Raw genomic sequence first — 13,092 nt, 5'->3', positions numbered from 1 at the left:
TTTATTTTTCCCATGGTTTTACTGTGATTCATTACATAGTGGCACAATTTTATAAACACACACACACCCTAATAACAGCATAAAAGTAAATGTGTCCTCAATTTGAACTTGACTCTCAATCTTGCAGTTTTGTTGTTAAGGATCCAGTCTGTCACTGCCTTTTTCTAGGGTATTTTTTCCAATTTACCAGTCTTGCCAATGACAGACTATTTCCTGCCTAGCTTATCAAATTAGCTAAAACTGAGTAAATGCTATCACGTGTTGAAGTACAGCATTAATAAAGTATTAAAAGTTTATTAATAGTACAGGTGAAACTCAAAAAATTAGAATATTGTGCAAAAGTTCATTTATTTTAGTAATGCAACTTAAAAGGTGAAACTAATATATGAGATAGCCTCATTACATGCAAAGCAAGATAGGGTTTTCATGAGCTGTAAGCCATAATCATCACAATTATGACAAATCACAGCTTGAACTATCTTGCTTTGCATGTAATGAGTCTATCTCATATATTAGTTTCACCTTTTAAGTTGTATTACTGAAATAAATGAACTTTTGCACAATATTTTTCGAGTTTTTTGAGTTTCATCTGTAACTAAGAATACATTGTTCTGCATCTCCTCACCACAAGAGGGTGCATTCTAATATACTGCTAATAAAAACAAGATTACTTTTACGGAGATCTTTAGCATGCATCTCACACAGCATGTTATTTTCAGAAGAAAGAATCCTTATAATTAGTAATAAATACCATAATATATTTAATCTTTCTTTGGGGCATATCTGTTAACATAATCTATGTTCTGTTTTCCATAATTAAATTAAGACCCATCTGACAGGATCAATGTCGGCTATTCATACTCTTTGACTAAGCATGGACAACAGAGTCAATCAAATTAGACACATTGGGAGAAATGAAGAATTCCTACAAAGACTGTTTCCAACAGGTTTATGTTCCAATGAACATAGTATTTGTCATTTATCCCTACAAATAAAACTGAATAAGAGCCGTGGTGGTGCAGTGGTTAGAGTGCAGTACTGCAAGCTACTTCTGCTGACCGCCAGCTGCTTGCAATTTGACAGTTCGAATCTCACCAGGCTCAAGGTTGAATCAGCCTTCCATCCTTCCGAGGTCGATAAAATAAGGACCCAGATAGTTGGGGGCAATATGCTGACTCTGTAAACCGCTTAAGGAGGGCTGTAAAAGCACTGTGAAGCGGTATAAAAGTCTAAGTACTATTGCTATTAATGCTGGCCCTTATCATAGTAATCAAGACAACTCTAATTTGTAAAAACATATTAAAAATTAAGAAAATTATTAAAGCTGAGAAAAATGATATTGATAATCACTTGAAAGAATAATGATCAGATACTCTGCAAACCAGAACATATTATCATCTGTTATAGAAAGGATTACACTTTCTACAGAAGTCATATATCTAATCTGAATTGTATGTCCTTAAATTTCCCTCCCCACTTCAAAATTAAGCATCGACAATGAGGCATGCTTCTAAGGAACAGAAATAACCTCTATTTTAAACTATCAAGAAAGTAATGTTTTCCTGAAAATATGACCTACTCAGAAAGTAAATCCTACCTCAATTTTTTACACATCCACCCAATATAAGCCCTACTCCCCAAATCAAGCCCAAATTAAGACCTCGCCCACTCCAGGGTGAATAGGTAAAAGTAAGATAGGGTGGGGATGGGGGTGTGTGTGGAGCTGTCCTACTACTTAACTTCAGATAGTTGTAGCCAGGCCTCGCATACCTGGAACAACACGAAAAGGGCCTCGGAACTGCAGAATTCAGCTGTCCATTTAATGTACCTACGCAGGACCCATCTGACATCTAGAGGATGCCACACTCGTTCCCGCAAGTATCTAGGACAAAGGCAAAAGTTTGGCAAAATTATCTTCTGCGCCCTGTGAAATCATGTGTTGACTTTTGGAACAAAGGCCGGGTCCAAACGAAGTACAACTCTGTCTGGATGTATGATACATAAATCCTTTCAACAGGTAGGGCTCCAGTTCGGATATTCTCCTTGCAGATGTTATTGCAACAAGGAAAACTGTCCTAAGTGTGAGATGCTGTAGGGAAGACGCAAGTAGAGGCTCGAAAGGAGCTGAGGGGAGGACTTGTAGAACAACTAATAATTGCCAGATCGAGTACCGGTGGACGATAGGGGGACGCAAGTTTGATGCGCCCTTAAGGAAACAGTGGACCTTCTGTAGTTTGCTGAGGGGCTGATCTGAGCCTCCAGACCACACGGTGGATGGTGTGGCAACCTGATGGCAAAGAGTGCTGGGAGAAAGCCCCCTATCGAGCCCCCGCTGTAAAAAGTCCGATATGAGGAGGACTGGTGCTGTGCCCAGATCGACGTGGAGCTCATTGCACCATCTGGCGAAGGTAGCCCACGTGGCATCATAAATTCTGGTTGTCAAGGGTTGTCTGGGTGCTTGGATGGTATGTATCAGCTCTTCCGACAGGCCATCACTCCTCAGGAGGTCCCCCTCAAGTGCCAGACGGCCAACTGGAGCCACTGGGGATCTGGATGGTTGATTGACCCCTGGCTGAGGGAGACCTGGTCCTGAGATATTCACCATGGGCTGGACACCAAGAGGCTGGCAAGGTCGGCGTACCAGTACCAGTATCTCCGGCCTCTCCACAATGGTTTTGCGGATCACTTGTGGCCGAAGGGGGAGCAGAGGAAACCCATACAACAGTCCCTGAGGCCACCTGCAGGCGAGGCCATCCGTCCCTTCTGCCCCCAGCAAGTTGAAGCGGGAGAAGAATCGCTGGAGCTGCGTGTTCCCGCAGGTGGCAAACAGGTTGATCACGGGGGGTGCCGAATCTGCGGGACAACTGGCGGAATGGGAACGAGCGTAACCGCCATTCTGCATTGCCTATGGTATTCCTGCTCAACCAGTCCGCCTGGGTGTTGTCCACTCCCGAGATGTGATTGGAGCGGATGGATTCGACGTGACACTCCGCCCACCTGCCCAGAGCCTCTGTTTCTGCCATGAGCCTTCTGAACCTTGTGCTGCCCTGGACATCTATATGTGCTTTGATGGCCACATTGTCCATCATTAATAGTACATGCTGGTTTAGAATGTCCTGCTGGAAATGACGTAGGGCGAGTTTTGCTGCCCGCAGCTCTAGCCAGTTGATGTTGCAGGCCGCTTCGGCTGGAGACCACTTGCCCTGAGTCACCCAATGTCCCATGTACACGCCCCAGCTGAGAAGGCTGGCATCTGTTGTGATGATTACTCTCTCTGGCTCTTTGAAGAGATGTCCCTTTAACAAGGCTGCTGAAACCCCCCACCTGAGGGATCTCTTCACGGTCAGTGGAAGTTGGACCTTCAGGGGAGAGTTGCTTCTGTTGGATCTCTGATGGGGGAGGAGGAACCACTGCAACTCCTGTGAGTGAAGTCGTGCCCAGAGAACTATCAAGATGCACGAAATCATCTTCCCCAATAGTTGTGAAAGGAGCAGCACAGGGACCTTCCTCAAACCCTGAACCTTGTGGACTAGGGAGTCTATGCTGTCTATTCTGTCCTTGGAGAGAAACACCTTGCAGAGAAGTGTCTATCACCGCCCCCAGATGGAGGAGCTTGGTGGTCGGTGACAGAGGACTTTTCTCCAGGTTCACTGAGAACCCGTGGTTCTGGAGGGACCTCATGATGAGCTGGAGGTCCCACAAGGCCCGTTTCTTGGACAATGACTGGATGAGTATGTCGTCCAAATAACAATGGAGCCTTACGGGTCTGTGCCCTGAGGTGCGCTGCAACTATTGACAGAATGTTGGTGAAGGTCCTGGGTGCTGACGACAGGTCGAATGGCAGGGCTCTGTATTGATAGTGTCTGCCCGCGTAAAAGAACTGCAGGAACCTTCGGTGATGTGGCTGAATTGGGATGTGTAGGTATGCCTCCTTTAAATCTATGGATGTGAGGAGGTCCCCTTGGCGAATCCTGCTAGGGTGGTATGCAGGGATTGCATTTTGAACTTCCTGTATGCAAGGTGGTAGCTGAGGTTCTTCAGATCCAGGATAGCCCTCCAACCCTCTGAGTTCTTGGGTACCAGAAATAGGATGGAGTAAAACCCCATCCTCTCCTGGTCGGGTGGTGCCTGCTCTACAGCACTGATCTCCAGGAGGTTATGGATCTCCTGGTTAATGACCTCTCTCTTCATTAAACAAGAGGAGGTGGGGCATTGGATGAAATTCTGGGGGGGGGGAGAGAAACAAACTTTAGAGAGAGTCCTTCTTTCACGGTCTGCAGAACCCAGGCATCCTCTGAGGTGTGCTCCCATTGGGCGACAAAGAATTGAAGTTTTCCCCCAATGAGAGGGTTCCCCTGGTGGTAATTTGGACTTGCAGAAGAGCCTGTTGGAGGCCCCACCATGGCCGGGTCTGCGATAAGAGTATTGCTACCTACCTCTGTCCCGAAAGGACTGCCTGTCCTGGGACCTATCTGCAAAAGGCTGATTGAAGGGTCTGTTGCCTGAGGAAGAATTAAAGAAGTTGTTCGCACGAAAGGACTGCCTCCTGAAGTAGGGAGTGGACTTGCAGTCCTGCTTCTTATTGAGAGTAGGAAGAATCTTTCGTTTATCTTTAGATTCGATCAGAAAGGGGTCTAAGACCTCTCCAAACAGTTTTGACCTTTTTTTTAAAAAAAAATTATTTTTATTTTTTGTTCTCTATATATACATTCACATAATTATTATTCTTTTTTACATTCATAATTCTAATACATTTGTCATTCCATTTATAGAATTGTAATATTCCATTCGGGTTGTTTTGTTTACCATCCCTCACCTATTTTGACACCACCTTCTTCTCCTTTCCTCTCCCTTCTCTACTTCCTTCCTTCCTCTTTTCCCTTACCTCTCCCCTCCTCCTCTCTTCCTCTTCCTACCCTTTCTCCTTCTCTCCTTCTCCCTTCCATCTTCCTCTCCTCCTCACTACCTTCCTTCCATCCTCTTCTTCTCATCTCCTCTCCTCTCTTCCTTCTCTACTTTCTTTTTTCCTCCTCTCCTTTCCCTTACCTCTCCCCTACTTCTTTCTACCTCTTTCCCTTCTTACCCTCTCTCCTTCCCCCTTCCATCTTCCTTTCCTCACCTTCTCTCTTCCTCTTCCTCTCTTCCTTTCTTTTTCTTTAGCTGCAGGTGTCTCTTCCAGCTCTTAATTTCTATTTTCTTGTGGTGGTATTTCCGCAAACCCAAAAATCTTTGTATATCATTTGTTTTTTAAAAAATATTTTTCTTTTTTGGTCAGACAACAAATAACACATAGAACCTTCTTCAATCACGTACAGCATGCCGTTTGGTTGTAAAGTTTTTGTGCATCACTTCCATACTCCTCACTTTCAAATGTATGCAAGATCATAAATTATCAACTCATTTCAAACAAATTCTCATATCATCAATCCAGTATATTATTTGTCAAAACGGCAACTCCAAACAGTTTTGACCTCTGAAGGGTGCAGAAGTTAGCTTCCACTTAGCTCTCAGATCGGCCTGCCAGTGACAAAGCCAAAGAAGGCAATGAAATGTGACATTAGAAGCCAGCACCCTGGAGGCGAACTTCACCGCATTAAGTGAGGCATCGGCCGAGTACTGGGCTGCTGCAATGATTTTGATCACGTCCTGGCAGAGACGAGTATCTCCTGCTGGAAGTTTAGACTGCAATTCCCAAAGCCAAATGATGGAAGCCCTGTTGAAGAAAGAGGCAGAGGAAGAGGCCTTAATGGCCCAGGCTGCCGCTTGCTGGGTCTTGTGCCAGGCCTTCTCCGCCTTCTTGTCTTCTGCCTTGAGGCCCTCCATGAGGTCAGCTGGAAGGACCGAATTAGAAGGGGGTCCACCGAAGGCAAGATCAATACTTCCTCTAGGTTAGACTCCATGGAATAGCTTTTTATCCCCACCGCTGAGCGCAGCAAGGGATCCAGGCTGGACCCATTGCCGCTGAAGGACATCCATGGAAAGACTTGGGACCGGAACCAGGTCTTGTGACGGGCCCTGAACCTTAAACATGCTATCATTAGGGTTGGACACAGTTGCTTCCGAAGACCCTTGAGCTGCTGGTACCTTGGCACCCAGCTGTGCAATGGCCTTAGCTTTGTGTAAGATGGACTTGAATAGGATGGGCTTGAAGAGGCCAGAAAAGGCAGGGGTATCCGGAGGAAGGTCTTCATCCTCAGAAAGCTCCTGTTCTTCCTGTTCTGGGTCCTCCCAGGCAGAGACTTCACTAATCACAAAGGATGCCACGGAAGGGTGGCACACCCAGCTACCAGTGCCCGGTGTCTCCTTCCTGGTCCCTGAGGGAGCTGGATTAGCTGGGACCTAATCCTTCTTCTGCAGCCCTTCTGCAATGCCCTGGGAGATAGCACGGGCAATGACCACATACATCTGGGCAGACAGTTCGGGCTCCTGAACCTCACTGGGCCTATCCATGTCCCTGGCTCTGGGGGAATCAGGTCCCCTCTCCTCAGGAGCAGGCGGAGCAACCCCCGGTGAGACAGTGCCATGTCACCTGGAATTGGTTCAAATGCAAGGGAAGGCACAGGGGAATGTAATCAGCCAGGGGTATGTCAGGTGACAAATCCTGGGATTTCACCTCCTCCCCAATGACCCGCATAGGGTCGCTAGTGGGGGAGGGGGAAGGACCAGCTCAACCCGAGCGGTGGTCTGGTTGGCCTTAGTGGCCTGGCGCTGGGCCTTGTCAAACTGTTTTTCAAGGGCCCATTGCCGGCTTTCAGCATCCCTATCAGACTCTGATGATGAATGATAGGGATGACTGCCCTTCCCTGCCACCCTGCCTGGTCTAGCCTCTTGCCTTTGCCTGTGGCCTTGGTCTGACTAGGCACATGGGCAGGGTCTGGTCTACCGTGGTAGTATGTAGATGGGCCTGGCTGCTCCATATCTGCCAATCCAGAGGCCTCCGCCATCTCCGCTGGATACAAGGGGATGGTCTGTCACCACACGGCAGTCAGTGGGGTGGGGAGGTTGAATGTGGGCATCTTGCAGCAGATGGAATTGTCGGAGCAATTGAAGGATCAATGGAACAGCCAATCGCGAACCAGGGAGGTTTGTGCGGCGTGACAAATCTTCAGGGAGGAGCAAAAATGAAATGAGAAAAGGAAGGACAAAAAGTCTTCAAAATAAAATCAAGGGATAACCGACTTAAAGGAAAATAAAAAAATAACACAGCAAAAGGTTGCCGAGAAGGGAGACTCCAAGCCTGTTTTAAATTAGAAGCTGGAGCTCACAAAAATATTCCTTAATCGGGCCAGATTGAGGAAAAAATTTGGCATTAAAGAGGACCAGAAGGGTGACCAAGGAAAATATTACCTCAGTCAGGCAACCAGACTAATTTAACCTATGCTTGGACTCTCCAAGCAGTGCACAGGAAAATTGTACTATCTAAAATACCTGATACCTTACTCAAGTTGAAATATTTATGGAGTTTTTCAGAATAAACACATATCACTGGATGGAGGGTTTTCTTGCAATTCTTTGAGTAGACTTACATTTCTCATAGGAATATTTGTCAATTGACACACCAGAAATCAAATGATGTATACTGTTATATTTATATTTATAAGATGCTAACATTTTGACATCCAGATCAAATGGTTGATGGCTCAGACTTATGACTATGCTAGAAAAAGTTATTAGTTATACTACAAAGCAAAATGCATAGCCTGTAGTTGCTAGCACACATTAAGCCATCAAAAACTTTCAACATGAGCCCCAGGCCCCTAAAGATTTTTACCAAATTAGAATCCTTAAAAGAAGAGGAAAATTATTAACTGAGGAGAAACTATATTAATTGAGTTGTTTTAACTAAATTGTTAATGAGTTTAGATTCAATTTATTCTGCTCCAACTTGCCATTTTTTAAAATATAGATAGTCCTTTACTTATAACCATTTGTTTAATTGTTCAGAGTTATAACAGTGCTGGAAAAAGTAACATGATTTATCTTCAAGATTATGACTATTATAACACCCCCAAAGTCGTGCAATCCTAATTTGGGTGTTTGGCAACCAGCTTGTGTTTACCATGGCTGCAGAGTTCTGCAGTCATGTAATTACAATTTTTGATCTTCCTAGCTAACTTCCAAAAAGCAAAGTCAATGAGGGAAGCCATTTTAATTTAATTACCAATTTAATTTGCTTAACAATCACAGTAAAAATAGTTGTAAAATTGGGTCAGGTCTCAGTTGTGGCTGTAAGTGGAGAACTATCTATATAGTATTCAAAGACCAAGTACAACCAATTGGTATAAAAATATGCTGACCCTCTACCAGAAAATTCCATAAAAGGCAAAGCATTCTTTATGTACAGACATTACATACAAAGTATAATCATTAAATTAAAATTTTAAGTATAATGACTCCTGCATTATATACAATCTCAAAGATAACATACTGCTGAAACTGTAGGAAAACTACCAATTTTATTACTGTAATTTTTAATTAATGTTGGAAGGTCTGATTAATGTGTAAATAAGTTTTACATTAAGCAAATCCCTCCATTCCCATCTGAAAATTAAAACTTAAACAAGTAAAAGGGCTGAACATTTTGAATATCATTCCAGCGACAATACACATTAACAAAAGATCTTGTGGGCAGATCAGAAGTTATATTGTGGTCTCTGAACCCAAAACTGCTACTCTGGTCTATATAATAAGCATTTAGTTACATAGGGAGCAGATGTATATAGATGCGAGTATATTCTAGTTGAAACAAGTATTTATTGCACATGACTTCTTTTACTATTTGCTTTGCTTTTAGATCTTTTTCACTACTCAAATGATGCCAAATCACATTAACATGGAGAAAAAGTGAATGCTATAACAAGAAAACTGTATTTATTGCCAATTTATATGATTAAAAAATCAGGTAAAAAGAATGTTTCTTTTTTTTTTAATGAGTCAAAAAATACCAAACCATTATCAAAAAATGGCCAAGGAAAATAAGTTAATACCTTGGTTATCTACAGTAAATTCCTGTAGAGAATACCTGTACCTGCCAGATTCACTTTCCCATCATTTCAATGGACTTTATATTTTTTTCAAAATAAAGATATCCAACTTCATCTTATTTCAAGTTATTTCTGGATTAGACAGAAATATTTTTCTATAATTCTATTTAAAAAATCCTCCTTTTATATGAAAAACACAAAGGATCTTATAATATATACTCAAATTATATACAGAGTATTTGTTAAAATCTGCTACATGCAACATAACTTTGGGGAAAAAATAATGTAGGGGAGATGATATTCTGAGTTACGCACGCACTTTTGTTCTACTAGTGTAAAAAAATTTCTGAAGAACATCTGCAGTTAGAGAGGTGACTTAGCAGATACCAGTAACAGCAACATAGTGATACTGGCCTAGCACCAAAAGAGCTGTTCATCATTAAAATCAGGGAAGATGTAACAACTAATATGTGCCAGTCCATATAGAAAATAACATGTGCTATTATTTTTCCAAGTAATCTTTTTCCTTGTAGAGAAGTAGTGGATTGCAGCCACAAAATAATTCCCCAGATATGTTTTAAAGTTAATCCCACATAGAGTTCACTAAAGACTAAGTCTACAAATTACTACTATATGAATATTTCTGGCTAGGGATGCCCTTTTTCAGAAAAATAAATAGCTTTTGCACCAGCTAAATCTGGTATAAAGCAATGGCTTTATTAAAGGACTTCCAGTTAGTAGCCCCTTAAGTATCCAGAAATGATTTCAGGTCCCAAATTATTAACTATTGTACAGCAATCAAGATTATTTTTGGTTACTTGGAGGATCAGTCTAATGAAATCTCACTACTTTGCAAATCAAAATAATAATACAAGATGCAATTGAAACCACACTTTAAAAAGGCTGATTTATAACTATAGCCGGCACAGAAAATTTCTTAACCTCACAGATGAACATTATTTTTTTCCTAAAATAATCAAAATACTACGTAGTATTTAAATAAAGCATAAAATCTTTCTGAATGTAGCAAATTAACATAATAGTCCTGGATATAAATAAGCTAAGAATAAAAGATGCCTTTATATTCCCCCACTTCTTCTACTAGGCATATTATTTATCTGAAATTAACAACAACTACAATTTAAATGCCTTTCCTATTTTGTATTAGAAAAGAATAATGTGGAATACTAACCGAAATGTAATATTCATATTAAGCCTGCTTACCAAATAATGGTATCTATAAAGGATTTATAATTTTCTAAAATAATAACTTACCATTCTAACTACTTCAGGGTAAGTCTGCTCAGTCAAACATCCTCTGCTTATTGTAATGTAATCCACAAGTTCATTAAGAGTTGAACGTTTGTATTCTTTCATTTTAAGATCTGATAGTGTGTCCATGAAGTCAAAAATTACACAGCACTGCTGAAGTTTCTTTAGAAACAAATCAGGTTGATCTGAAGATGGAACGTCTGCAGGATGAAAAAAACAGAAATTTAAAATTATTGCATAAAACAAATCATGATTTAGATTTAGAAGACAGTAGCATAATAACATATTTTTTGACAAAATAAGGACGATTGGTGATTGTCTTAACTTTTTGAGCAGAGAATTATTTATTTAGTTACCAATTTGTAATACTTGTGTAATATTTCAGCAACATAGCTAGGTCACTGATTTGGAATTAAATTAATGGTGGGTTAAATAGCCTAAGTCCTGGAAAAGAAAATAACATTCTAAATTCCCACCTAACAGAAGTGGAACATGCTGAACAACCCATATACCTTGAAGAACAAATATTACTGAAGAACAAATATTACTAAAAAATATAACAGCACAAGAGAGGGAAAGTATTACATAAATTTTCACATCCTTCAAAACATTTTGATGGGCTTGATCATAAGCAAATCAATCGGCCACTTGTAAAGACAGAATATAAAATATATTATGCATATGTAATTGTGGCATGTAATAACTTCATATTCTATAATGTTTAGTAGTTTTTTCCATGTTAGTTGTGCAAAAAAGAAAAAAGAGAAACTTGTTATATTAACTTTATATTCTAATACTTTAATAGAAAAAAAAAACCAAAATGGAACATATGAGAAAAAGAACTAAATAAAGAAGTGGTTACACACATAGACACACAATATGTATTCAACTCTGTTTAAAAACTCTGTTTTTAAACAACAAATTGAACCTTGGCCATACAAGGCACTTTGAGGGACATCCAGTTCAGGCAAAAAGGGCGTTGGTACTTCCCTGATACGCCTCTTCTCATAGTGGGGGGAGGAGTCTCCAGAGTGGGTTGACCTTGTCCTCTCATGATTGGATAAGTCAAATAAGCTCTTTGGGCAACGCCCCCTGGCCAGCAGGACTTCCCCATTATTTGACGAAGAGCTCCATCCGACTCGTTGCACCATTCACTCCAGACTCTTAATTCAGTTCTTAGCTTTATCGTCTTCGACATCAATATTTATATAACTTCATAAAACAATGAACATAACACTTAGTCGTACAAACATAGTCAGGGAGGGACTGGATACTCCAACCCCACTATGAGAAGAGGCGTATCAGGTAAGTACCAACGCCCTTTCTCCATAGTTAGGGGGGAGGAGTATCCAGAGTGGGACGTACCAAAGCCTGCACGTCCCTAGGGAGGGAGACCCCTGAGGCCCCATGTCCCCCTTCATGGCAGTGGAGGCGTGGGCCCCGCCCTGTGAACCGCCTGCAACGCCCTGCGGCCAAAGAGGCTTCTGCTGAGGCAAGAGTCCAGTTTATAGTTCCTAGCAAAGGGAGAGGGGAAGGCCCACCTGACTGCCCTGCAGATTTCGGCCAGGGATGTCTGCGTGGCCCAGGCCGTGGATGTGGCTGCGCTCCGCGTGGAGTGGGCTGTGATATGATTGGTGTCTGTAAGCCCTGCGATTGGTATGCAGTGGCAATGCAGGTTCGCAACCACCTGCCTATTGTGGTGGAAGTCACCTCGTTACCCAGGACCTGGTTAGGAGGAGTCAAACAAAGCTTCGGATTTCCTGTTTGGCCTGGTTCTCCTGCGGTAATCCACAGAGCCCTCCTTAGGCCCAGAGTGTTCCACTTCTCCGATGGGTGAGAAGGTTCTGGACAGAAGTTGGGCAAATCAGTTCCTGGGCTCGATGGAAGCAGGGGTCCACCCTGGGGATGAAGGACGGATCCAGTCGTAATCCCACCCTGTCTTGGTGGAAGACGCAGAGATCCTCCCTGGTGGACAGGGCTTGCAGTTCGTATATCCGCCTGGCGGAGGAGATGGCCACCAGAAAGGCCACCATAAGAGTCAGGAACTTAAGGGAAACTGTTCGTAAAGGCTCAAATGATGCACATGTTGGAGCGACCCCTACCTGAGTAAGTGCCAGGAAGTGTACCTGAACACCGTGTGCGGTTTGGGGTTGGAAGCCCTCCTTGAGGAATTGCCTGACCATAGGATGGTGAGTCAAGCTCTGGCTCCTGCCACGCGGGAGAACTGACGAGATGGCTGAAACCTGTCTCCTAATCGTGTTAGAAGCTAACCCTCTGTCCCGGCCTGCCTGGAGGAAGTCCAGAATCTGAGGCACTGAGGCCTGGGTAGGATTGTACCCTAGGGAGTTATACCATGAGGCAAAGGCCCGCCACATGGAGCCATAGATATGCTCTGTGGAAGGTGTGCGGGCAGTCTAGATAGTCTGCATCACCCTGGGGGGGTAAGAGGACTTTCCCTAGGATGCTCCGCTCAAGAGCCAAGCAGTCAGCTGGAGCCATTGAGGGTCCGGGTGCTCCAGCGACCCCTGGTTGAGGGATATCCTCTCCTGGGGGATTCCCCAGGGCCTCTCCAGTGAAAGCGACTGGAGATCTGCAACCACGGCCTCCAGGGCCAGTGAGGCGCCAACAGAACCCCTTCTGCCCCCTCTCGAAGGGTTTTCCATGTGACCCTGGGGATCAGGGGTAAGGGCGGAAAGGCATACCGACGACCCCTGGGCCAGGGGCTTCGCAGAGCATCCACCCCTTCTGCCCCCGTGTCTGGTACCTGGAGAAGAACCTCGGGAGCTGAGCGTTGAGGGGCATGGCGAATCAGTCGACCTCCGGGCATTCAAAGCAC

General features: G+C 43.3%; 1 protein-coding gene across 4 annotated transcripts in view; it reads right to left on the bottom strand.

Moving 5' to 3' along the window:
- The window catches only part of PPP2R5E (protein phosphatase 2 regulatory subunit B'epsilon), a 70,792-nt gene that overhangs the window by 18,638 nt on the left and 39,062 nt on the right, over positions 1-13,092 (bottom strand). For all 4 annotated transcript variants that reach the window (XM_087727414.1, XM_087727425.1, XM_087727419.1 and 1 more), the window contains exon 3: positions 10,260-10,456. In XM_087727414.1, coding sequence (XP_087583540.1) covers positions 10,260-10,456 — 197 coding nt within the window. The remainder of the gene's footprint in view (positions 1-10,259; positions 10,457-13,092) is intronic.

Source organism: Thamnophis sirtalis, unplaced genomic scaffold, assembly GCF_051295495.1.
Source record: "Thamnophis sirtalis isolate CommonGarterSnake01/CBP01778 unplaced genomic scaffold, rThaSir2_p1.2 scaffold_1, whole genome shotgun sequence".
NCBI lineage: Eukaryota > Metazoa > Chordata > Lepidosauria > Squamata > Natricidae > Thamnophis > Thamnophis sirtalis.
Note: the sequence above shows the minus strand (reverse complement) of the source record. Positions and strands in the feature narration are given on the sequence as shown.